Genomic DNA, 27,893 nt, shown 5'->3' with positions numbered 1-27,893 from the left:
CTAGAACATGACTATGATAACAATGTACAATATATGAAAACATGAAGGCAGTTTTGGAAACTGTCAACCACAACTGCAAGAGCATTCCCAGGCTAACATTAGTACCTGCAGCATGTGAAAACAATAGTTTGCACAGGGTCTCCAGGTACTGCATGGCCCCTAGGTGCCACAACTCATGTGCAACTGCATACAAGTGTGGCTTTATGCAGCTACAGCCCCTTCATGTCTCATTCTCATTGCATCTTACCTGCTTCAAGTATTGTAGTATAGCTGGCATTGCTGCGAATTGAACTGTGCTACATTACTGGCTTTTGAGCATGCTCCTCTTTGGCCTATTTACTTGCATTACCAATGATGGCAGCTGCATTGTACTTGGATTTGGACACAGTTGATTATCACCTGTGCTCACTTGAGTGTGTCCCAGAAACTTTACTAGCCATGACTAATAAGCAAAGAAGTGACAAAATGTCAACATTCAAAGGGTAACCATAACACATGACAAAATGTATGGAACTTTCTAGTTGCCTTATAACATAAATAAAAAGAAGGTACCCACAAAGGTCTACTGCTATGACACATTTGCTGTAAGTGTCCTTCTCACTGAACATGTGAGTAATAGACTCCTATATCAATTTCTTCGTGAAAAAGAACTTGATGTGTGTGTAATATTTTGTTTGTGTGTGTGTGTGTTTTCTGTAGTTAACTAGTTGACTGTCTTTCACTATGTTTCTTAGAGTGAGATACTCATTGGCACTCCCATTGCCTAGCTTTTTATGCCATTCACATTCTAGTAAATTGTCACATGAGTATGTCTGTATATGTATTTTAGAGTACCTTGTTACTGGACAATTAAAGGCAGAAAAGAACTTATAATCAGATTCTACCTTGAGGTTACGTTTTCTTTAATTTGTTCACAGAAATGAGATTGGCAATGTCTAAAGTCTTCCTAACATCTCAAAAGGTGATGTTCTGATCTTGATACAATTTCTGTGTTAAACTTGTTGGGCTTTGTGTTAGCTTTATTTGTGTCAAATGTTGCCGCAGCCCTGCCCACATACTGCATCACTGTTCAACATACTTCATGTGTCCTATTAACATTACATATTCTGACTCCACACACTAGCAAAACAGAATTGAATGGAGAAGGACCACACAGATGATTCACAAACTAACTTCTAAGTTTTGTTGATGGTTTTAGCCTGGCATGACTACTGCTCATGTATCATTTGAATGGGCAGCCACCAACAAACTCTTTCTTTACAGCAACACTCAGTATCCCACTGCAGAGCAAATAATGTAACCTAATGCCAGGGACACGCTTCATCACAAAGCTTACTTGGATGCTTCCTCAAAATGCTGTTGCTTCAAATACCAAAAACAAAAACAGGCTCTCCATCAAGTACTGAACTTTTGTCACACTCCTAAATTAAACTGTAATTACTTGAGGCTTTGTTTCAGTATTTCTCTAAATACTTTCAAGAATTATAAAGCTAGTAACAAACTAGTAGTTTAATAAATTGAGGGAAGCAAAATGAAATGGAAGTGTCATTTACATTTTCCTTGTTTTCTCATGGTTCATAATCTCTCGACCATTATTTCATAAAACCCAAAATTCTTGTTTACCATAGCTCTTTAAAAAATAGAGAAATTGGAATACATAATACAAGATATCACTACAGGTACTTATCTCTATCATTCTTCTACAGTTTCCATTCAGTTCAGTGCACTTGGTACACAGTTCTGCGAGTTTGTGTAGAACTCTGTTGGAGCTACATGGAGGGACTGGCAAACATCATGTGCAGCTTTATGTTTTTACAAGACATTTTCTGCACATGCAATTCTTGATAAAGTGAAATGACTGATTATTGAGAGACAATTTTGAACATTAGAAAATTAAAACTAAACTCAGTGATCAGTCCATGAAGACCACATGAAGCTGACCAGTCACCACGTAATCGTCTGCCATGTGGCATCATGCAGATGCGGTATGGACAGAAATGGGGTCAACACCCTGCTCTCCCAACTATAGTCAACTTTCAGATTTCAGATCTTGGAGCCACTACTTCTCATTCAAGTTGTTCCTTAATTGGCATCGCGAGGCTGAGTGCACTATGTTATAGTCCTCCCACTAAGGAAAAATCCCTGGCAGTACCAGAAATTGAATCCACGTGTTCCACATAATAACATGCCTTGTGACATACTTCTTTTGTTCCTGCATGAGATCATTGTAGTCCAGAGCTCTTCTTCTCAGGAATTCACATCATTCCCAAGCCATGATGGCAAAGTGTAAATGACTTCTCCAGCACAAGTAAAGATACTCACTCATCATCATGTCTTGTTGATGGACAGTGTTCACATTTCTCCTTTCATATCTGCACATAAATTAAAAAAGAAACATGTACACAGTAGAGATTATTCTCTGTACTACTAACAAAAATCAAATGTCTCCATGAAAATCTTTTGTCACTATAGTAGTAAGTGAGACATGTTGCTATCATAAAAAGTACCACTGCAGGGTGAGAGTCAGAATAGCTTGCCACTTGGCTTGGAGGTGGCTATACATTAGAAAGGATGAAAAAAAATTTTTCAGTCATACTAACCAGTTTGTCTTCTTGCAAAATGAATGAATGGTAATACATTTCATGGTATCCAGATCTAGAGGACCACTTTTGGCATTAATAGTGTTTTCCATGGTCAGATCACCCCTGTCATTAGCTCATTTACCTGTACTGTCTTCTTGTCTACCATTTTGAAGTGACAGTCTGAATTCACAGAGTGATATTCTTTAATGCATCTCACTAACACACAAGTCAGCTGAGACCACCTATTTATTACATGGGACAAATTCAGGTGCAACCATATGTGGAGTGGGAGCAAATTATTGATCACAGTATTCAGTATCAATTCCTTTCAGCACTTTAACAGAATGTTACTAGTCCACAGATAATGTTACAATTTTACATCTTAATGTGTCATATATTTCATATTGGTCTATTATACATACAGGGTTAAACATTGTCATCTTTTTCAGGTTTACCTTATTATGTCTGTACCACCTGGTGTCTTTGAAAGTGGACTTGCAATACCTGGAATCAACTGGTTTCACCAAAAACATAATAGGAAATATATTGTAATGGTTCGAGAATTCCATGATATCATAATGGGTCAGTTTGCAGGTCACCATCACACAGATACGTTCAGAGTTTTTTACAACAAAAATGGTATGTTTCTATGTTACAGCATGATTTTTACAAAATTTTTGTTTGCTATATGACTCCTGTGATTGCATTTGCCACTTAGTACCATATGTCAAGAGGTTCATAACAAAATAAATTGCTATATTTAGAGAAATAATTACATTCATCCAACAAGGATATGGACATGCTCAATAGTAACACTATTCAAAACATAACAATGCCTACTTACCAGCTGTTTCTATTGAACAAATTCTGTATCAGGTTCAGAGAATTGTGCAAACCCAACTGATGACTGCTGTATATGCCATCTTACATCATAAATGGATGTTTGAATCCTAATTTTTGCACACCTCTCTCCTGACCATGAATGCCAGCCTTAATTTTTATGATACTGATTGTATCTTGTTCCAGTCCTCCCCTGTGGAAACCATACCTGGGATCAAACACATTCATTGTGTAGCAGTTAAGCCCACTGACCCTTTCATAAAGATATACGTTACACAACAGCAAGTAAACTACATTAACGGCGTAAACAGAAAAGTAGCATCTCCTTTTAATGTACTGAGTGAAAAATTCATAAATACGTTTATGCAGTTTAGCACTAATCTTGCAAAGAAAAAAAATCATATTATATCAATAAAGAAACTGCACAATTCTCCATAAATAACTACAAATTGAAGAAGATTTTGAAGCCAGTGGCTCCCTCTTCTTACAGAAGGATTGAAGGGAAAGAAAGAGGGATGAAGAAGAAGGACTGATAAGGTTTAGGAACTTGAGGGAGTTATGGAAAAGTCATCAACTTTTCTGTCAAAAGAAGGAGCCACTGGCTCCAAAAGCTTCTGCATTTCCATATACTTTATATGTGTTTTCTCCCAACAGCTCTTGGTGACTAGATTTTTACCCATTTAATTATTTTTTATTTTCAAACTTTTATCATTTTTGTTGGTATATAAATTGAAGCAGTTGTATTTAAAATGACAAAATCTAGCAAAGGCCTGGAACATAGTATATCACACAATTAAAGCATGAACAAAATCAAGCAATGGAAAATCCATGATGGAATAATGACAATATTATGAAAATGATAGATTGCTACTCACCATACAGGGGAGATGCTGATACACAGACAGGTACAACAAAGAAACTGCTAAACAACTAAACTTTCAGCCAGAAGGCCTTCTTGTGAACTAGACAACACACACACACACACACACACACACACACACACACACACACACACGACCATTGTCTCTGGCTTCAGTGATCAGACTGCAAGCAACAGTGCATGATGGGAGAATCAATCTGGTGGTGGGGGTAAGGAGGTGGCTGGGGCATGGATAGCAGGATGGGGTGGGAGACAGTAAAGTGCTGCTTGTGGGAGCATACAGGGGCGAGGGGGAGAGAGGGTAGAGCAGCTATGTGCAGTTGGGAGGTTAGACAGTGGCTAGGGGAGGGGGAGGGGATAAGTGGAAAAGGAGAGCGGTAAAATGACTGGGTGTGTTGGTGGAATAGAAGGCTGTGTAGCACCCAAGAGGGCACAGGGAAATGGATAGGTGCATGAAGGACAGCGACTAATGAATGTTGAGGTCAGGGGGTTATGGGAACATAAGATATATTGCAGGGAGAGTTCCCACCTGTGCAATTCAGAAGAGCTGGTGTTGGTAGCAAGGATCCAGATGGCACAGGCTGTGAAGCAGTCATTAAAGTGAAGAATATTGTATTGGGCAGCACACTCAGCAACTGGGTAGTCCAGGTGTTTTTAGGCACAGTTTGTCAGTGGCAATTCATGGTGACACAGAGCTTGTTGGTTGTCATGCCCACCTAGAATGCAGCTTAGTTTGTGGATCAATGACCGCTCTTACAGATAGTCCTGCCTTTGATGGGATAGGTGATGCTTGTGACTGGACTGGAGTAGTTGGTGATGGGAGGATGTAGGGTGCAGGTCTCACATCAAGGTCTATTACAGGGATATGAGCCAGGAGCGGAATAGGGATGGGCAAGGATATTGTGTAAGTTTGCTGGGTGGCTGTATATCACTTTGGGAGGGGTGGGAAGGATAATGGGTAGGACATTCTTCATTTAAGGGCATGATGGGAGGTAGCATTAAAAATTATGAAACAGGCTCGAGTTTTCTAACATCATCAATGCTAACAATTGGAAACAGCAGTTGTGAAGATAATTGTTATTGTTATTTAGCATATAACACACAAATGTGAAGAATAGTATTCCTCACATTTGCATGCTGTATTCTAAATAACGATAAAAATTTGATTAAGTAATGTCTATGAAGAATTTAACTACCTCAAGCAGCAATACAACACTTGCAGAAGTAATACAGGAACCAATTCAAATACAATTGCACACATGTTAACACCAAAGTATAGTTGTATAAATATCACATAAAAGTGAATGGTACATACCAGCAGATAAAGTTAACATATTTCAGCTGTTATTTGGCATAGCTCTTCTTTGGGCTATACAAGTCCAGAGTTCAAATTGTACTGAGGCTGCTTGTTGTGACAGTGCCACGAGATTTAAAAGTGCCGCTACGTCAGTACGCGAACACGGCGATAGAGGTGCTCCACAGCTCGGCCGAGCGTGGGAGCACCACCTGGCTATGAACAGCGCCGGCCGCATGTCATGGCACGGCAGTCGAATGACAGATATGGAGTTAATAGCATGTAACCCGCTATTGTTTCTACTTTTGTGTATCCCCGCAATTTATTAGTGATTAAAGGTTATAACACTTTTTGGCGACAATGTCGGGTATTTTTTTTCCTGCGTTGTGGAATTGTGTGTTCGTGTTGGGGCAGCCATGGAACAGCTTATGCAAACGCTCATTGAACAACAAACACAACTGACGGCTGCTGTTCAGGCACAACAAATGCAGCTGACGGCTGCTATTCAGGCGTTGTCAGCGTCGCTTACTCGTCGTCTGTCTTCCTCTTCTCTGCCTCCGTTCCCTCCTTACGACGAGGCCGCTGAAGACTGGGAGGATTATGAGAAGCGTTTGCGGCAACACTTCTTGGCTTTCGGCATTGTCAACACTCCTATGTGTAAGTCGTTATTTCTATCTTGGATTTCCCCACGGATCTATCAGCTGCTATCTCAGTTAGCCCCTCTGCAGGAACCTGCCTCTCTGTCCTTCCAAGAAATGTGTGAATTATTGTCTAACTATTACCGAAAAAGCACCCACGTCGTTGCCGCCCGCGTGGCGTTCTATCGGTGTCGTAAACAGCCCCATCAATCTTACCGGGCTTGGGCGGCGGAACTACACGGTCTGAGTAGGAAATGTCAGTTTGTCACGGACACTCATCATGAGTCTTATGCTGATTCAATGGTTCGGGACGCTATTCTACGGCTCGCTCCTGATAAAGAAGTTCGGCAACATGCCTTACAACTGCCAAACCCGTTGTTGTCGGAAGTTATCAGCATCGCTCAATCTTTTGAAGTGGCTCACGCTGCTGGTGTGCAAATAGACGCGTGGTGTGATGTGGGCGCTGTACAGACCACTTTCGACGCGAACAATTTGCCTGTTTCACAGGGGAACGACGATGTGGCGGCGGTTCACTCGCGTCAACAGCGTCGCGTTGGGCCGCCACGCTCGCAGCGAAAACAGCAACCACAGAAGCAGGTTCGTTCCGCACTTCCTTCTTGTCCACGTTGTTTCATACAGCATGACAGGGCCACGTGTCCAAAACGTTGGGCCACGTGTAATTCATGTAGGAAAAAAGGCCACATTGCCACCGTGTGTCAGTCCCCTAAAGTTCCTGTCGGCGAGGACGAGGCATCGGACATGGATGTTAACTGTGTGATTTCTCCAACAAATAAGCTGTTTGTTACTGTTCGTGTTCTGGATAAAGACATTCGCATGTAAGTGGACACTGGCTCTGCAGTAACTCTCATTAATTCTCACACCTATTTGGAGTTGGGCTCTCCTCCCTTGTCTCCCGTTACGCAGAATCTGCGAACTTATAATAAGCAGAAAATTCCTATCGTTGGCCAGTTTGATGCTTGCACTGCCTACAAGTCTGTTGTTAGGCCCCTCACGTTTTATGTGGTGGATCATGCGGGCACGGAAAACCTGTTCGGTTATGATGCTTTCCAGTTGTTCGGGTTCTCCATTGATGATGATGTGCACCTCATATCTGAGGATATTCCATATCAACAGCTGGATGGATTGTATTCTGAATTCTCGTCCATGTTTTCTGCTGGTCTGGGTCGGGCCAAGGGTTTTGAAGCCCACATTACTCTTAAACCTACAGCTCGCCCTAAGTTTTTCCGGGCACGCCCTATTCCGATGGCGTTGCGTGTGCCTGTCAAGGCTGAGATAGACAGGTTAACAGCTTCAGGGATTCTCCTTCCTGTTGCCTCCAGCGAATGGGCATCGCCAATCATGGTGGTTTCTAAACCAAACGGGAGTCTGCGATTGTGCGGTGATTTTAAAGCCACTGTCAACGCTCAGAGCCTCCTTGACACTTATCCTCTTCCCCGTCCTGAGGAGTTATTTACCAAGCTCGCTGGGGGCCAGTTCTTTTCCAAACTTGACTTATCGGAGGCATACCATCAGTTGCCGTTGGATGCGTCTTCCAAGGAATTTCTCGTCATAAACACTCCTTGTGGGTTGTATCAGTACCAGCGGTTACCATTTGGTGTCGCTAGCGCGCTGGCCAATTTTCAGCGGTTTATGGAACAGCTCACGGCTTCCATTCCCGGCTGCATCAACTACCTGGATGACATTGTTGTCACGGGGGCCTCCGCTGAGGAGCACCTCGGCAATTTGCGTTCACTGTTTCGGGTCCTGCATTCGGATGGGTTGAAGTGCAATCTGGACAAGTCACAGTTCTTCCAACCCTCCATTATTTATCTTGGTTTCCACTTGTCCCGTGAGGGTATACGTTCTCTACGACAGCACGTTGCGGCCATTACCGCTCTACCCCGGCCGTCTACGGTCAAAGAACTTCAGGCGTTTCTAGGCAAGATTGCTTATTATCACAAATTCATTCCCTCCGCGGCGGCGGTGGCTCATCCTCTGCATCAGCTGTTACGCAAAAACGTTCCTTTCTGCTGGTCCGACGAGTGTGAGCAGGCTTTTGTCCGCCTGAAGGCTCATTTGCAGTCGGCGCCTTGTCTTGCCGCATTCCGTCCAGGTCAGCACTTGGTTCTGGTGACTGACGCGTCACAGTATGGCCTAGGGGCTGTTCTCGCCCATCGGTATGAGGATGGGTCGGAACGACCCACCGCCTACGCCTCCAAGACCCTCAACAATGCCCAACGGCGTTACTCTCAAATCGAAAAGGAGGCTCTCGCTATCATTTATGCTCTCAAAAAGTTCAGCGTTTTTTTCTATGGTTCTAAGTTTCATCTCATCACCGACCACAAGCTGCTGGTCTGTCTGTTCAGCCCCTCGGCGTCGCTTCCTGATAAGGCAGCTCACCGCCTGCAACGTTGGGCCTTATACTTGTCTCATTTTCACTATGAGATTCACTATCGCCCCACGGCCCAGCATGCCAACGCTGACGCACTGTCGCGTTTGCCGATGGGCCCCGACCCGGTTTTCGATCGCGATGAACTACTCTGTTTCCACATTGATGAGGAAGAACGTCGTGCAGTCGAGGGTTTTCCACTTACAGGTTCGCAGGTCGCGTCGGCTACTGCGCGGGACCCGGTCCTGCATCAGGTGATCGGTTTTGTTCAACGGGGTTGGCCGGATAGGACCAAGGGCCGGGCATCAGATGCCCTTCGCAACTACCAAGCCTTGCGCCTTCATCTCTCTGTTCGTGAGGGTGTTGTTCTTCTGGCCACAGATGGCAATCTCCACGGGTCGTGGTGCCAGCCTCTCTTCGCAAAGATGTTCTCAAACTATTGCATGAAGGCCATTGGGGGATTTCTCGGACTGAGTCCCTGGCCCGCAGGCACGTTTATTGGCCTGGTATTGATTCGGACATCGCCCACATGGTCGCTGCGTGTGGTCAGTGTGCTCAACAACTGGCTGCACCTTGTACTATGCCCTCCCCATGGCCTGATCTGGTGCAGCCGTGGGAACGGGTGCACGCTGACTTTGCCAGCCGCTTCCTCGGCACTTATTGGCTACTGTTGATTGACGCCTTCTCGAAGTTTCCGTTTGTTGTTCGATGTCCGTCCGGGCGTGTTGCTGCAGCCAACGTCGCTACCGCTTCCGAGTACGCCGGAACCGGCCCCAGTCGCGACGCCGCCTTCTCCGGGACCCATCTCGCTGGAACACACCCCCAGGTCCACGACACCTCTGGATACTGCTCCGGAGTTTTCACCCATCATCTCGTCCAGGAGGCGCGTTCCACGTGCAAGCTTCCGTCCTGGACATTTTCGACCATACTCTCATGTTTCTCCGCGGGATCTTTTCGGGGCCTCCCAAGAGGCCATGGATGTCTCCGCACTGTCCGTGTCTCCAAGGAAGTGAGTGTTTTTTTTCAAGGGGGGAAAAGTGTTGTGACAGTGCCACGAGATTTAAAAGTGCCGCTACGTCAGTACGCGAACACGGTGTTAGAGGCGCTCCGCAGCTCGGCCGAGGGCGGGAGCGCCACCTGGCTATGAACGGGGCCGGCCGCATGTCACGGCACGGGAGTCGAATGACAGATACGGAGTTAATAGCATGTAACCCGCTATTGTTTCTACTATTGTATATCCCCGCAATTTATTAATGATTAAAGGTTATAACACTGCTGTTTACAATTATCTCACAGTTGGCCTCAGTGTACATCATTCATGACTATGTCACCCTCTGTACATGCATCATGTTACACTAATACATTGTATTTGTCCTGGGTTATTTCTTATCACAAAGCTCACAATTTTAAGGAAATAGATGTTTTTTTGATATACAATAAGAGTGACTACAACAGGTGAGTGATGTTAAAGCTGTAAAAATTCTTTACAGTCAGAGTGGTAGTAATATGAACTACTTTGTGTTCTTGGATATCGATATGTACATAATTATTTTTTGTATTACATTAGAAAAGTACATTACATATAAATATTTCTAGGAACATTACACATATATCGGTTTCTAGCAAATTTAATGATAGCAGTTAGAAGAGGATTAAGGCCACAGTTTTAAATATACCTTTATGAACTTTAGTCACTGAGTTGTGAGATAGCTTTAAACAGCAGCCTCAGTTCAACTTGAATTCTGGACATGTGTAGGCCAAAATGGGTGATGCCAAATAACAGCTGATATGTGTTGTCATTATCTGTAGGTATGTACCACCCAATTATATGAAAAAGTCTTACAACTGTACTTTTCTGTTAACATATATCTGATTGTATTTCAATTGGGTCCCGTTCTTTAAGTGAAAACTTTTAAAACTTTCCAAATAAAACAAATGTTACAAACAATCTGTATCTTTGTTCTTCATTTCTATCTGTTCACACTGTCCCGCCACATTAATGCGAGACGTGCTAGGAGAGGTTGTGGAAGGCAACGAAAGGAATCTGGAGTCAGGCCGACTCCAATACCGCGGCCAGCTACGCTAGCTTTCTCGGCTGAGCATTCGTGGCGCCAGTAGCCCGATCGAGATGGTCTCGCAGTTTCTCGATTGGCTTTACATCCGAGGAGTTTGACAGCCATGGGAGTACGGTAAACGTACCCTGGTCCTCTGCAAGCTGTGTGACACTTTGTATGGTCCTGCTAGTGATGCCAGTGTGCCGAGGGGAAAAAACTGCATGTAGGGACGCATGTGGTCCTCAAAGACAGACCCATACTTGTTCTGATCCATTGGGTCCTCCAGAATGACGAGATCACCCAGGGAACACCAGGAAAACATTCCCCAGACAATAACACTCCCTCATACCGCGGAAATTGTTGTAGTGTGTTTGCTTTCAGACGCTACGTGCCGTACATGCCAAAGGCCATCTACCCGATGCAGCATGAAACGTGAATCATCCGAAAAGGCCACCTGTCACCATTCAGTGGATGTCCAGTTGCGCTATTGGCGAGCAAATTCCAGCCTTTGTCGCTGATGAACAGCGGTCAGCATGGGTACATGAACCAGGCGTTTGCTACAGAGGCCCTTACGAAGCAGCATTCGCTGAACAGTCGTTTAGGAGACACTGTCGGTATCCCCTTGGTTCATCTGCACGGTCAGTCGCTCAACAGTTGCACATCTATTCGCACGTACACATCTATGCAGTAGTCGTTCACCCCTATGATCTGTGGCGCATGGTGCACCGCGGTTGCCTCGGCGTCTGTTTTGAATAGCACCATCTTGCCTTGTACGGTGGTACGGTGTACTTGAACCACGGCTGCACGCCAACCGTTTACAAATTTAGCTGTTGCAGAAATGCTTCCGCCCTTCACCCGAAAGGCAATGTATGCCCTTTTCGACTTCAAATGAGTCGACCAGTTTCCTCGTTACGATAACGATTGCAATCTTTTCTGTGTCCCCTCACCCCGTTCAAAAAAATGGTTCAAATGGCTCTGAGCACTATGGGACTTAACTTCTAAGGTCATCAGTGCCCTAGAACTTAGAACTACTTAAACCTAACTAACCTAAGGACATCACACACATCCATGCCCGAGGCAGGATTCGAGCCTGCGACCGCAGCGGTCGCGCGGCCACCCCCTTCCCTGAGACACTTTAAATACTGTCCACTATTAGTGCCGCCACTTGCTGTCTGTCACTTGTTACTGCATGATGACGTCGAATGTACGCGGTGTTCAAATTAATGTGACTGGGCCTTGTATTTGTCAACATCGTCACCCTTGCGACGAACAGATTTCTCCCAACGAGAAACCAATTTGTTTATACCGTCATGCATGAACGTATGACGTTGTTGAGGGACCCACTGTGATATCAGCGTTAGATACACACTTGTTAGGGGTTGAGATCGACCGCGATCCGTAATATATATCGCTGGACCCACGAGTCGCGACTAGCGCCGCTCCGCGGCTTGTGCACAAGTATCTAGCGAGCTCTCGTCCACTCTAGCTTGGGACTTCAACTAGGTATATCATAGCCTTCAGCTGATACGAAGCAACCTCTAACAAGGCGCTTAGTCAAGTATGGCATAAGTAATGCCTCTCATGTATGTAATTATATGTATGCAGCATATGAAGAAGCCTGTAACACAGGTTAAGTACAATATACATTATTTTTTACAAACGACTACTAATTATCTCAGACTGTGCAGCCAGCTCCTTACCGAATTCACTGCCATACCTGCAATACATATTTCTACTTAGCATTGTCCACCTGTCATAATAACAACTGACAACGAGAATCATAACACCCGTGACCTCACATCTTCTTGCGCCGCTCCATCATTACCAAGGTGAAGTCTTCGAAGTTGTTTGATGTGTTGGAAACAGATTAAAACCGGATGTTGTCAAGTCGGGACTGTATGGAAGACGATCGGCGACGGTGAACCCGAGGCGACGGATTGTTGCAGGCGTTCCAGGGCACGTGTGTGGTCTGGCATTGTCGTGCTGAAGAAGAGGGTACCCCATGTGTGGACGAACTCTTCAAATTCAAAACACGATCACAGTACGCTGTTTGTCACGCAGTGAGGTAGTTACACGCTACAATTCGGAACCCTTGTAAGGTCGGCATTATGGGTGCCAAAACGTGATAAACTGAATTAGAATAATAAGAGATCGGTCCACATTGAGTGTAAAAAATATAATAAATGAATTCCATTGATTGAGGGACTGATACGTAAATAAGGTCAAAAATGTAGCGAATTAAATTCAAAAGTGGCAAATACTTCAAAATACCTCCGTTTATTATTATTAATCACAGATAAACAGTAGAAGTAATATTTCATGGCTATTTCGACTGAGCACAGACACGAACTTAGTAACTGGGAAAGCATGAAGAGTGAATAACGTCTTTTCATCACTTGCAGGCTTAGGCAACCGATATGATGCCGGTACGATGTGGTGATCACCTCCGGTCGTGGTTGCAGCTGTGAATGTTATTGTTCTCATGTGTGACATCTTTTGTCTATGTTGATTTCCTTCCGGAGGCGGTGACAGTATGAAATTTGGTGACTGACATCAGGCAAGGAAAATGTAGTCGAGCGCATAAAAATTCAAGCATCGGATTGCTTGTCCACGTAACGTGGGATTGGAAATCAGTATATCACAAGGTGACGATATACGACGGAATGAATGCATGCATCTGACTCAAAGGCCGAAAATAGGTTTACATGCTTCTAGAACGCAAAAATAAAATATTTCATGTGAAACTGCTTCCCGGGCTCATTAGCGTCCACAGAAAAATCACTTCTTCTCCGGCTCTTCTGTGTCCCCCTCTCACTCATCGATGGATCGTTATCTTCCCGCACTGACTGTCCAATCTCTCGATTACTGTCTGACCTCTCCTCTATCTCTGATCTTCTCTGTTCCTGTCTGCCTCCGTGCTAGAGTGTGCTTCATTTTCCATAGTATCGCCCTAGTCACTGCGAGCGCAATTTACATTCTGACCCAGTGAACGGTCAAGATTACATCCTGACGCCTCCCAGTCTTTATATAGGGTGATTGAATTTCCGATCTTGTGAGTCGAAAACTCCCTGGCGGCGACTGGCGGATAACATGCGAACTGCCGCCTTGTTCTCACGCAGGCTCCTTGTTATGTCACTTCCGTGACTTGGGTGAAGTCTCCCCAGAGGATTCCAGCTCGGACATTCTCGTGGACACATCTAAGAATTACTTCAAGTGTTTGCATTCAGCTATCACGAAGGGAGCAACCCATCAACAAATTTACTTGTTTTTAAGTAGAATGCTTCACTCACTTTGTAAGTAGAAAGCTTTACTCAACTTGACAGCGTCCATCTGTTGTCAGTCAGCGTTAAAAGCAGGAAAACGCTTTGAGAGCAAAGCAAACGCTTTAGTTAAAGTGTACCTGTCTGGCTTTCGGCAAAATGTCACGTACAGATGCAGCCCAAGTGGGCCACCTTCTCCTGAGCTCATTGTGGAGAGGCACACTATGTGATCAAAAGTATCGGGACACCTGGCTGAAAATGACTTTCAAGTTCGTGGCGCCCCCCATCGGCAATGCTGGAGTTCAATATGGTATTGGCCCACCTTAGCCTTACTGACGGCTTCCACTCTCGCAGGCATATGTTGGAAGGTTTCTTGGGGAATGGCAGTCCGTTCTTCACGGAGTGCTCCACTGGCGAGAGGCATGGACCTCGGTCAGTGAGTAACGGCACGAAGTCGGCTTTCCAAAACATTCCAATGAGATTCAGGTCTGGACTCTGTGCAGGCCAATCCATTACAGATATGTTAGTGTCGTGTAACCACTCCGCCAGAGGCCGTGCATTACGAACAGGTGCTAGATCGTGATGAAAGATGCAATCGCCATTCCCGAATTGCTCTTCAACAATGGGAAGCAAGAAGATGCTTAAAACATCAATGTGTGCTATGATAGTGCCACGCAAAACAACGCGATCACACGATAACCCCACCGTCTCCGAATTTTACTGTTGTCAATACAAGCGCTGGCAGATGAAGTCGGCCTTACGCTTTTGTGCTGTGCATGTCCCTTCACGTTTCCACTTCACCATCACTTTGGAAACAGTGGACCTAGGGATGTTTAGGAGTGTCGAAAACTCGCGTACAAACGTATGACACAAGTGACACCCAATCACCTGACCACGTTCAAAGTCTGTGAGTTCCACAGAGCGCCCCATTCTGCTCTCTCGTGATGTCTAATGGCTACTGAGGTCGCTGTTATGGAGTACCTGGAAGTAGGTGGCAACACAATACACCTAATACGAAAACTTTATGTTGTTGTGGGTGTCCGAATACTTTTGATCACATAGTGTATTACAATGTTATTGTAGTGATCTTTAGTCTGAAGACTGGTCTGATGCAACTCTCCAAGGTAGTCTATCCTGCGCAAGCCTCTTTATTTCTGCATTTACTTGAACCTGCGGACTGTATTCGAACCTTGCACTCCCTCTCAATTCCTAGCTCCTACCAAGCCATCTCGCACAGTCCGGGATTTCAGAGAATCGTTGATATACACTATATCACAGGGACAAATGGTGATAGCAAGTGCAGCATACTCGTGTCTAAAGAACGAAACTTCAACGACTGCTGTGAGTGATTGCTTCTGCGAGCCATTTGTACTAAATAGGAAGTATAGTGTATTCAATAGAGAATTTAAAGGCATCTGAGCATTTACTGTCTTAAGAGGGACAATAAAGATAGGCTAACTACAACTGTGACAGCGACGTCGCAAGACAAGCAATGGCAGAGGCGAAGCACGTGGGATTGGTTAAGCTCTGGCAAAAGGGGATGCGGAACTGATTACGAACCAATCACTATCTCATTTGACATGACATGAAGAGCCATGGCCAATAAATTAGTGTTGCTGTGAGGACACCACAGCCATACCGCGTGTAGTGTCTGTTCAGCTGTGTGAGCAGTTGCTTGAGAACATTCGCTGACCGCACAGATCGGTACAGAGAAATCTGTGACCTTTGAGAAGCTGTTTCGACACCGAGCGTGACGCTTAGAAAATTTCCACTTGACGGAGCGACTGCCAAGCGATGACCACAGCAGCAGACGTAATCCGTAAACACACAGACACACAGCCTGTTGCCAGGCTTGCCTGGCAGTCTGCGGTCATCCTGGTCTGCATATCGTGAATGACGTTTCGTCTGCAACGCCGACCGGATTCTACAGAGGTATTATTCTGCGGTTGAGAGAATATCTGATGTTATTTCAGTGATCACAAAATCGAGTGAGATTTACAGCTGACTTGGCAATTAGAGGCCACTTATCAGTTTTGATGTTGCACTCCTTCTGGTCTGGATGCCTGCTCTGATTCGGTTAGGAAATGTGTCATAAATCTGTTGTATTTTCTCCTGGGAGAAGCTGTCCCACAACCGTCGTTACAGGGTATGCTGCATAGTGGCACAGAGACGGAGTTGACGTTTAAGCAGGTCCCACACATGTTCTATCAGACACAGGTTTTGGGATCTTACTGTTCACAGGAGTACTTCAACATCATGTAGACAATTGATAGAGACAGGTGCCAACTGTGGACGAGCATTGTCCTGTTGAAATATGGCACCTTGATAGTGTCACATGAGAGCTAACACACAAGGACTTGACGTACTGTTGTGGCGTCACGTTTTCTTCAGTCCCTACCTCAGGAAAAGCAGTCCGTCAACAAAGGAGGTAGCTTACAAAACACTCATTCGACGGATTCTCGAATGTTGTTCGTCATAAGGGATCCCCACCAGTTAGGATTGCTGCAGGGAATAAAGAAGAGCCGAAGAAGCGCTGCCCGTTTCGTTATAGGTATATTCAGTAAGCACGAAAGCTTTCCTGTGCTGGTTAACCAACTCCTGTGGCAGATATTGCAAGAGAGGTGTTCTGTACCACGGCATAGTCTATTGCTAAAAATTGCAAGAGGCTACGTTCCTCCTACGTCTATCTCGGTAAAAGAACTTGAACATAAAATTAGAGAAGCTTACCAGCACAGCAACCATTCTTCGCACGCGCCATTCGTGAGTGCAGCAGGGAATGGCCGGTGGGGGGGAGGGGGGGGGGCGGAGGGGGGAATTACAGTGGAACACAATCACTCTCTGCCACACAGCCCAAGGTGGATTGCGGAGTATAGCTGTAGATGTAAAAATGGTCACGAGAAAATGAGAGGATTTTAATGTTACAAGGAGCTTTATCGACAATCATTGTTCCCACGCTATGTTCGTGAGTTGAACTGGGAATGGGCCAAATGGTAGAGCATCATAACGCTAATGTTCTTTTAAGTATTTTGAACGAGCCCATACGTTTTTGGCCAGTATGTCACTGTTATTTTTTCTATGCTCCTTTTCGTCAGCTCCTTCAAGATTTCCGACAAAGGATTGGTGATACTATATTTCTTTCAGATATTTTTTGTTTAACGATGTTACAAATCAGCTTCATTGGATTTCGGTCACCATGGTGATCATAGAACAGAAAATTTCTTTTAAAGCCTGTCCACGGTGTACACATAAACTCATTTTAGTCATGTCAAACTAGATTACAGATTTGAGTTTCTAGTACATAACGCAAAATAAGTGCCTTTCTACAGTGTTACACGCAACGCTCGAAGGAACTCCCTGTAACCTATCGTAGCTCCACCTGAGTTCAAAAGCAAAATATACAAACAGAAACCAGCACCAGGGTGGAAGTCCCGTTGACAACAAGGTCATTATACACTGATGAGCCAGAACATGATGACCATTGCCACCGCGACATTAGATGCCTCCTGGTGGCGTTGCGAGCACGTGACTCGCTATGAAATGTATGTAAGCACTGCAGACACGGACAGGTCACCCTATCGAAGCTATGGGCTGCAAATGGGAAAATCTATTGACATAAACGACTTTGAAAAATGGCAGCTTATTATTACGCAGAATCTGTGAACGAGTATCTCAAGAACGGCGAAGCTGGTCGAATGTTCACGTGCTACTGTCGTGAGCATCTACGGAAAAAGGTAGAAGGACAGTGAAACCAACACTAGGTGCTAAATGGTTGAACGTCCACGATTCTTCACAGAACGTGGATTTCGCAGGGTTGTCTGCTCTGTAAACTAGGGTAGATGGTTGTCTTTGGCATTTCTGCAGAAACAGCACAATGCTGGCGCATGTACAAGTGTTTAGGAGAACACACCGCTCATGGTAAATTGTTGAACATGGAGCTCCGCAGCAGACCACCCTTGACCTCTACACATGTTGACCCAACGACATCGTCAATTACAATCGCAGTGGGCATGGAACCATGGGGATTCGACCGTCGCTCAGTGGAAACATGTCGGCTCTTCGGGTGAATCACATTTTTGCTACACTAGGTCGCTGATCGTCTCCGCAAACGCTGTCGTCAAGGTGACCAGCGGCTCGAAACGTGCAGCGCGCCACCGACGCAGGCAAGTGGTAGCAGTATTATGCTATGCGAGATATTCTCCTGCACTTTCATGGGACCTCTTGTAGTAATCGAAGACACGCAGACAGCTGTGAAGCTGTGAAACACCTGCATCCCTTCATAGTTGATGCCTTCCCCTACGGCGATGTCATCTTCCAGCAGTATATGTTTCGGAATCAGAGACGTGCTAAGTGAGCTACGGATTTGATATAATTCAATTTTCCTCGAGACAGTTGAGTCTCATCTTTATCTACGGTAATAATGGAATTTGAAGAAATGAATTAAAAGGGGTGCTATTCCAATACCGGAGAGCCTTGGCAGTAGCGACGATCTGAGAAGAGGAAAATAAGCTGAAGCTTTGAACTGAAGTTTGTGTTAGGGACAGCATTTGACTGGGGTAGTCCGTGCAGCGATGATGCTGTGGTGGTGTAATGGCTAGCGTACCTGCCTAGTAAGAAATGAGACCTGGTTTCAAGTCTCGGCTCCACTACAAACTTTAAATCGTTTCTTCAGCTCCCATCAGTATAATGATACCGTGGTTTGAGGAGCATTATAGCGAACTTACGTTCGTGTCTCGGCGACAAAACTCGCACGGTGTAAACCCTGTGGAGTCCATCTGAGTCGCTACCGGGCGCCATCACCGCTTACGCAAATCGGCGGCCCGTTGTTTACACGAATTACATGACGTGTGTGTAGACATCTAATGTCACATACCTCCACAAACATACCACCAAACTGTCGGATCCCTGATACACAGAATGATGTTTCGTTCGAAAGACGGACAAACAAGCTATTAATCAGGTGGTCGTAATGTTTTAGCTCATCAGTGTAGATGGAGTAAAAACTCGAATTGAAATGAATGGAGAAGGAAATCGACTTGGGCACTGTAAAGTTAGTCTGCATACCCTTGCATTTAATATAGAAACGTGGTGTGTTTATTAGCACGCTACGCGAAGCTATCCTCATGTTCCTAATTGGTTTCTAGAAACAATTGTGGGGAACTAAGTGAGATTTACGCTAGCAAAAAAGAGGAAAATCAACAAAAAACATAGACCGGTTCAGGAAATGAAGGATTCGTCCGTGCGGAGATAATGATGAAGAAGGAAACTTTTTTCATAATTTTATCGTTTCAAAACACTAACGTCAACATATTGAGATGATTAGACGTGGCGGATACAACTTTTAGCACTCAGGAAGGGCAGCGTACTGAAAAACTCGACTTAAGCTAGATAAAGATATTTGCATTAAATTACATGTTGGTTTCTGTACTGAGGCTGCATAGTTCTGTTTTACGGCAATGCAACAACACACTGCGAAGAAGAAAAAAAATAGTACTTCGCTGAGGAGAACTATAGAATTCTTGACAGGAACAAGAAGTGGGCTTAGAGAGAGAACACAACAGTAGGTTTTCTTGCAACGATTTAATATTCATATCGTCAGAGTAAATTTTGTTTGCTGATACTGTTAAATAAATCGATAGGTAAACAGCGTAGTTTGTATTCACATCTGCCACTGTTGCTATGGCAATGCTGTAAGAAAGAAACCCGGCATTTTGAGTACTCTGCCATTTTTCTTGTGAACGGAATTCAAGTGAGTTTCACGGTGTATTTTTACCATAGTAGAGTGTTTTATTGATTAATTAAACAGAAACGTAGACAAATTTTCACAGTTTAACGAGTAGTCGACAGCGAAATACTTTGAGATGCAGAAAGATGGGCAATGAAATCAGCCGAGACCTTTCCAAACTTATCATTTAAGATAATCACGAATAATCTAAATCTGGATGGACAGGAATTTGAACACCGTTCTTACTGAATTCAAGACGTTTGACGCCGTCCCTGGCAAGCGGCTTCTGATCAAATAGTGTGCTCATACAGAATCGTCTCAGTTGTGCAACTGGAATCGTGGTTTTCTGTCAGGAAAGGCATGGTTGCTAGTATTTTACGGGAAGTTATCCAGGTGAAAGTCTCGCCGTGAGCGGGTGGGCGTTATCTTGCTAAAATGTAAGCTCAGGATAACTTGCCTCGAAGGGCAACAAAACGAGGCGTAGAATGTCGATGACATAACGCTGTACTGTAGGAGCACCGCGGATGACAGCGGAAGGGTTCTGGGGCGCCTCCGGACACGATTTCGCTGGTCATTAGGGCTCATTTCGAAGCGGGAATCATCACTGAGTGCATTTATACTCCATTCAGTTCAGGCCGAAGATGTGTCTGGAAATGTCCCGAACAGCAGTGAGATACGAACTCGACTGTTCCCCGCCATGCGGCTTGACAACCAGTAGCGATGATCAGGGATATCGTTTCATTTCATAGCAGGACCACTTCGGTTGTCATCCGCGGCAACCTTACAGCACAGCGGTACGTCATCGATACTCTACACCCCACTTTGTTGCCCTTCATGGTATGCCATCTTGGGCTTGTATTTCAGCAAGATAGCGTCCGTCCGCACACGGCGAGAGTTTCTAGTGTTTTTCCGTGTGCTTGCCAGCCCTAAGTTAGCCTTGCAGGCACGATCTCTCCCCAATTGAGAACGTTTGGAGCATTATGCTCAGCACCCCGAAACCAGCTCGGGATTTAGACTTTCTAATGTGTCAACTGGACAGTCACTGTCAGTTAGTGCCAAGCTGAGTCACTGCTTGCATAAGGGCTAGAGGTGAACCAACGCGCTATTGACTTATGCATTTTATGGACCTCTTTCTCTTGCATAAATCATCCAATTTTTTTGAAACTGTAAGCGTTTGTTTTTCTGTACATGTACATCACATTTACCGATTTTCGTCCCCTTTGGACAATTCCTTCTTGGTGCGTCATATATATATATATATATATATATATATATATATATATATATATATATATAGCGATGTAAGATGGAATCCGATGAGCCTTTTTACACTGTTAAAAAACATCAGTTACACGATAGATCAGACAAATTTAATGGCTCTCCTTTCAACTAGATACCTAGGGATTATCATCATGAACACCTTAAATTGGAGTGGGAGTAAGGTGAATCAAATATTGCCTTTATTGGCAGAAAGCATAGAAGACGCAATGAAGTAACTAGACTGCCTATAGTATCCAGAATGATATTTTCACTCTGTATCGGAGTGTGCGCTGATATGAAACTTCCTGGTAGATTAATACTGTGTGCCGGACCGAATCTCGAACTCGGGACCTATGCCTTCGCGGCAAGTGCTGTACCAACTGAGCTACCCAAGCACGACTCACAACCCGTCCTCACAGCTTCAGTTCTGCCAGTACCTCGTCTCCTACCTTCCAAACTTCACAGAAGCTCTTCTGCGAACCTCCCGAGTTCGAGCCTCGGTCTGGCACACAGTTTTAATCTGCCAGGAAGTTTCATGCCTATACTACGCTTGTCTTCTTCTTATGTAGTGTTACTGCGCGGATTCTTATCGGATGGGGTTATCGGAAGACATCGAAGGAGATCAGAGAACGGTAGCTCGTTTTGTATAGATTTGTTACAGTAAAGAGGTGTTTTGTTGTGGCGAGATGTTTTCACTGGATTTCGATCAAGAACTTTCTCCATAGAATGCGGCAGAGTTTTGTTGAATCCCATCTCACTGACCATCGCGATAAACTGAGAGGAACTAGAGCTTGTACATGAGGCTTTAGATGTTCATTTTTCCCATGTGTTATTCGAGAGTGGTGCAGTCGAGAAATAGTTGGGGTTGGGTTGTTTGGGGGAAGAGACCAAACAGCGAGGTCATCGGTCTCGTCGGATTAGGGAAGGACGGGCAAAGAACCATCCCGGCATTTGCCTTGATCGATTTAGGAAAATCACGGAAAACATAAATCAGGATGGCCGGACGTGGGATTGAACCGTCCTCCTCCCTAATGCGAGTCCAGTGTGCGAGAAATAGCCTGAAAGTGATCCTATGAACCCCTCTGCCAAACACTATAGAGTGAAACTACCTGGCAGATTAAAACTGTGTGCCGGACCGAGACTCGAACTCGGCACCTTTGCCTTTCGCGGGCAAGTGCTCTACCAACTGAGCTACCCAAGCGCGACTAACGCCCCGTCCTCACAGCTTTACTTTTGCCAGTATCCCGTCTCCTACCTTCCAAACTTTACAGAAGCTCTCCTGCGAACCTCCTTTCTTTCAGGAGTGCTAGTTCTGCAAGGTTCGCAGGAGAGCTTCTGTAAAGTTTGGAGGGTAGGAGACGGGATACTGGCAGAAGTAAAGCTGTGAGGACGGGGCGTTAGTCGTGCTTGGATAGCTCAGTTGGTAGAGCACTTGCCCGCGAAAGGCAAAGGTGCCGAGTTCGAGTCTCGGTCCGGCACACAGTTTTAATCTGCCAGGAAGTTTCATATCAGCGCACACTCCGCTGCAGAGTGAAAATCTCATTCTGGACTATAGTGTGATTTGCACAGCAGTCATGTGGCCACAGCTGTAGACGCCGCCTGACCTGCACACTTGGCGGACCCTTTTTGCAGCTGGGAGGCGGACGAGGCGTGGCGCGTGACGCACCACTACTTCCACTTCGACCCGCTGCACGGCAACCACCGCGTGGAGGACGTCAACTTCCAGTGGACGGACGGCGTGTTCGGCGTGGCGCTGTCGCGGCCCGACGCGCAGGGCGAGCGCACCGTCTTCTTCCACGCGCTGTCCAGCCTGCGCGAGTTCTCGGTGCCGGCCGGCGTGCTGCGCAACCGCACGGCCGCGCTCGCCGCCGGGCCCGACTCCTACTACCACCACCGGGACCTCGGCTTCAAGGGCAACGACACGCAGGCCACCGCCTCCTACCTCGACCTCGGCACCGGCGTGCTCTTCTTCACGCAGGTGCGTATCACCGTTCTGACACCAAAAAGGCAAACTGTGCCATTGCCCGCCTGCACCTTTGCGTTCCTCCTGTGGCTATCGTGGATGCCACAGGCGGTATCCGAGGAAAGGACACTTGTTGGAATGGCCACCCCCAGTTGCACTACGTTTTGCAGTAAGCGGCTTTGCTGACTTCGAAAAAATGCAGCAAAACAGCATCTTTCTACTGACGGTAGCGTAAAGGGTTACCCTTGATGCCTGTGGTGTGCGTACTGTAAGACCTTCGGTACACACACCATCAGATTATTCGACTTGTCGCTCCAACGAAGCAGGCGAGTGTCAGCAATATGTCTCGTGGTCTTATCGTGGCGTGTTTATCTTCTGCCGTTAGTTCAGACGATAGAAATGCCACTTGCGCGCTTACAGTAGCAGATTGACGGTGACCAACTTTAAACAGAACTTGATTAATTTTCACACACATTTATTAAAATAATAACAAGCATAAAAATAACTTAACTTGGTTCTGGACGCTATTTACAGTTGACAATCTGAAGTTTCTTTGGTCTTGGTATGTTAATCTTATTCTCACATCTCTGATACTTGACAAAGTGTCTATTCATTTATCTTCATGGCTATGTACAGGAATATGATAATCTTATTAGGCGCAGACTGAAACTTGACTACAGACTAATGCAGACTAATGCAGACTGACTAATTGGAGGTCTGTACACTCGTTATAATACCTCGAGCGTTCAGGTATCACTGCGCGAGTGTGATCTGCGAGCAGAAAAGGTTCTACGTAAACAGCAATCTCATTGGCTGCGATACATATTAATACGCGGATCGGCGGAAGCAGAATTTGGTCCGTCTCTAAGACAGCGCCATCTCGTAGTGCGGAGACGGACGAGCGCTGCGCCTGCACTGTTGTGCTTAGCAGGGCGCGCTCTATTGGGAAAGTTGTGTACGCGCTGACTACACAACAATGCCTATCGGATGTAAATGGGAAGGGGTTGAACCATTGTCAAATATTTGTTGTAAGTTCTATGGGACCATACTGCTGAGGTCATCGGTCCCTAAGCTTACACTACCTAATCTAACTTAAAGCAACGTACGCTAAGGACAACACACAAACACACAAACACACACCCATGCCCAAGGGAGGACGCGAACCTCCGACGGCGCGAGCCGCGCGAACTGTGACAAGGCGCCCCTGACCTCACGGCTACCCCGCGCAGTGAACTACCGTCGCCGGCCGCTGTGACCGAGCGGTTTTAGGCGCTTCAGTCGGGATCCGCGCTGCTCCTACGGTCGCAGGTTCGAATCCTGCCTCCGGAATCAATGTGTGTGATGTCCTTTCGTTACTCAGGTTTAAGTTCTAAGTCTTAGGTTCAAATGGTTCAAATGGCTCTGAGCACTATGCGACTTAACTTCTAAGGTCATCAGTCGCCTAGAACTTAGAACTAATTAAACCTAACTAACCTAAGGACATCACACACATCCATGCCCGAGGCAAGATTCGAACCTGCGACCGTAGCAGTCGCTCGGTTCCAGACTGCAGCGCCTAGAACCGCACGGCCACTCTGGCCGGCCTCTAAGTCTTAGTTTTAGTTCTAAGTCTAGGGGACTGATGACCTCAGACGTCAAGTCACATATAGAGCCATTTGAGCCATTTGAACCACCGTCAATTCGCATTCGTGCAGTACGAGAGAAACCGGCGGCAGAATGGAAGCGAAATACAGACACTCTGTAACGAGCCACTGTAGACCAGGGCACCATCTGATAATGTTTGTGAGGGTGAAAAACGACGAGTTGCACCATGGTATAAAGTCCACCTTACACGGTCCAGTAACATTAAAGAGACCGTCGTCTAGTTTCGACATCACTGTACAGTAACCACTCTCAGACACCATATGGCAGCATTAGCAGTGGAGGGTATATAAAGTGTGTTAGGGGAATGCGGAAACGGAGCAATTTATTTGACGTCCAAAAGGGGCTTGATTATTGGCTTTCGGTCTAAGGGTGGAGGCATGTCGAAATGGTTAAGTTTGTAACCTTTGGAGTGCCGCCTTGGTTAAAGTATATTCTGACCGCAAAAGTAGATGGCCGCTGTGACGGTTGTAGGCGCTTCAGTCCGGAACCGCGCTGCTGCTATGGTCGCAGGTTCGAATTCTGCCTCGGGGATGGATGTGTGTGATGTCCTTAGGTTAGTTAGTTTTAAGTAGTTCTAAGTCTATGGGACTGATGACCTCGGATGTTAAGTCCCATAGTGCTTGGAACCATTTTTATTTATTTATGTATTTATTTTTTGACGGCAAAAGTAACGATCCAAAACGGTGTTGAGGCAACTATAGTGCACGAAGTGCGATAGATGACAGAAGCTAATGACGGCTACATTGATGGGTACAGACGAATAGCCACTGACCGCCCAGATGAACCAAGGGCTTACAAACAGTGTCTCCTCAATGAATGTTGCTGCGTGTCGGCCTCCACAGGAGATATCTGGTTCATGCATCCATGGCGACTGCTGCTCATTGGCGAAGAAGGCTGGAATTTGCAGGCCAATAGCGCAACTGGACGTTCATGAGAGGCGACAGGTGGCCTTTCCAGATGAATCACGCTCTGTGCTTCATCAGACAGAAGGCCGTTGGCATGAATGTCGTGAAACCTCTGATAACAAACACCCTGCAACAAGTGTCAGAAGGGTCCAGACCGGAGGCATTTCCTCAGTAAGCTATCATCCTGGATGGCACAGTGGATCAGCAAAAGTATTCCTCTATTCTTGTGGACCATGTCCACGCCGACGAGCAATTTCTTTTTCGTTAGTACTATGGCATCTACCAGCAGGGCAATGCAATGTGTCACACAGCTCACTGCGTGTGTGGTTCGAAGAGCACCAGGATGAGCTTACTGTACATCAAAGTCGCTGGACCTAAACCCAGTGGAGAATCTACGGGACCACAGCGATCGGGCTATAGGTGCCATGGATGCTCAACAGAGAAACCTAGTGCAGCTGGTCACAGCATGGCTTCACAGCCCTGTTGGTACCTTCCAGAACCTCACTGAGTCTCCTGCACATCTTCAGCGGTCTGTGCAAGAGGTGGTTATTCAGGTTTTGGCAGGTAGTTACAGTAATGTGACTGCACCATGTGTAACTGGGTAAATAGCTTCAAAGGTGGGAGGAACGCAACAGCGTTGGAAGAGGGAAAGGGATCAGCGGAAATATTACCTTGAATGGAGAACCCCTCAAAGTGGTAGAAAGTTTCACTTCCTTAGGGAGTGAAATATCTAGTGATGGATGAATAACCAACGAAATTAATAGGAGGTTACAGAAGGGAGGCAATTTCTACCAAACAATAAAACACCTGATTTGGATTAAGGAAGTTTTAGAAAAAACAAAACTCCTTTTCTATAAGAATTATTACTTCCTTATTGTCACCTATGGTGGAGAAACATGGACAATGGCAGAAAGGGACTGCAAGCAGGGGAAATGACATTTCTCAGGGAAAAACAAGAATGGACAGTAAGGAATTTAGAGATTAGAAAGGACCTTAAACAAGAAAGTATGAAAGAAGAAATTGAAAAAAAGAGATTTATATGGTATGGGCATGGTAAGAGGATGCATGGCCAGACTCTCCCCAAAATTATGGAAGAACTATAGATGGATGGAAAAAGACCTAGAGGGCGCCCAAGAACACAGTGGAAAATGGGAGTGGGAATAGCTGTGGAAAGAAGAGGTGTGACCTGGCAGCAAGTGGAGGAAGAAAAGTGGTGGGAGGACCGAGCCAAATGGAGAGGACTCGTCAGCGCCTAGACCTGGCAGTAGCTGGAGCGGGATCCGGATATAGATAGATAGACAGATTATTCATAAAATTTCGCGGGAACTACCAGATGTCTGCAGCTTGTTGCCATGATATTTCGACGCCGAATCTTCTGGCCTCTTCAGGTGAATATTGATAGGAAACACACTAAGCTCACGTAATTAAGAGCTCGCCGGCGCATGCGTGGTGTGTCCAGCTGGCGTTGCGCATGCGCCGTTTGTCTTAAATATTTGAGCGCAGTGCCGTTGCTGTCAGTATTCACCTAAAGATGGTGAGAAGATTCTGCGCCGAAATATCACGGCAGAAAGTTGTCCGACAGTTCTCCTGACATTTCATGGAATATTTGTCAGAATGTTTGTCACATTGTGTTGTTGTTTCTGTTCCAGCTGAACCGCAACGGCGTGGCGTGCTGGAACACGCAGAAGCCCCTGGAGCTGGCCAACGTGCACTTGCTGGTCAGCGACGGCGAGCGCTTCTCCTTCCCCAACGACCTCAAGGTGGACGCCGAGGGCACCCTCTGGGTGCTCACCGACCGGCTGCCCGTCTACGTGTACAAGGGCGGCCTCGACCCCAACACGGTCAACTACCGCATCTTCTCCGCGGCCGTCAAAGACCTCATCAAGGGCACCGTCTGCGAGGCGTAGTTGGTCGCCGAGGCTCGACGATGACGCCGCAGAACTGTCCAGCGCAGCACTTCTATTCAGCTCCCCTCCTCGCTCTTTTGTTATGCTAACAACTCTGTGAAGGCGTATAGTCATCTGAGGACCTGAACTTTTCATCAGTTATGTTTTTTCATTCAACACTCTCGTCTCCGCTCGTCGAAACCTCTTAGTCGGCGAAACTCTAATACTTTTTTTCTTCTGCTCGTGGAACAACGATTAGTCAAAAGAGCACTTGGAACTCGCCTTATTAAAGGACTAGACCCTTTATCACACCGCCCCCAATCTATCAAAGCATCAGTATTGCTGTATCAAATTATAATGTGGGTTTAGGTCCATCAAGACCTGACTTTTGGCAGAAAAAACGCTTACGGTGAACAGTGAGATGTGTTTGGATGGACGTAGCTTAAGGTAAAGTCTGGGTTCCAATCTTTTAATCTCCGTGAGGGGCAGAATATTCCTCTGGTGAACAGACTGTTTTATTCATGAGCTACAAAAACATTTGTTCTGCGGTTCGTTATCATCAAATTAAAATGTTTT

The 27,893-nt window shown here is 45.7% G+C and overlaps 1 protein-coding gene across 1 annotated transcript; it reads left to right on the top strand.

Moving 5' to 3' along the window:
* The first annotated feature begins 41 nt into the window (after positions 1-41).
* Positions 42-27,893, top strand: LOC124771033 (L-dopachrome tautomerase yellow-f2-like). The gene is made up of 3 exons (XM_047249273.1): positions 42-145; positions 22,552-22,897; positions 27,081-27,893. Exons 1-3 carry the CDS (start codon positions 42-44, stop codon positions 27,336-27,338), a joined length of 708 nt encoding a protein of 235 aa, XP_047105229.1. The 3' UTR covers positions 27,339-27,893.

Source organism: Schistocerca piceifrons, unplaced genomic scaffold (assembly GCF_021461385.2).
Source record: "Schistocerca piceifrons isolate TAMUIC-IGC-003096 unplaced genomic scaffold, iqSchPice1.1 HiC_scaffold_866, whole genome shotgun sequence".
NCBI classification, from domain to species: domain Eukaryota; kingdom Metazoa; phylum Arthropoda; class Insecta; order Orthoptera; family Acrididae; genus Schistocerca; species Schistocerca piceifrons.
The sequence above is the reverse complement of the archived record's forward strand: the minus strand, read 5'-3'. Positions and strand labels throughout refer to the sequence as shown.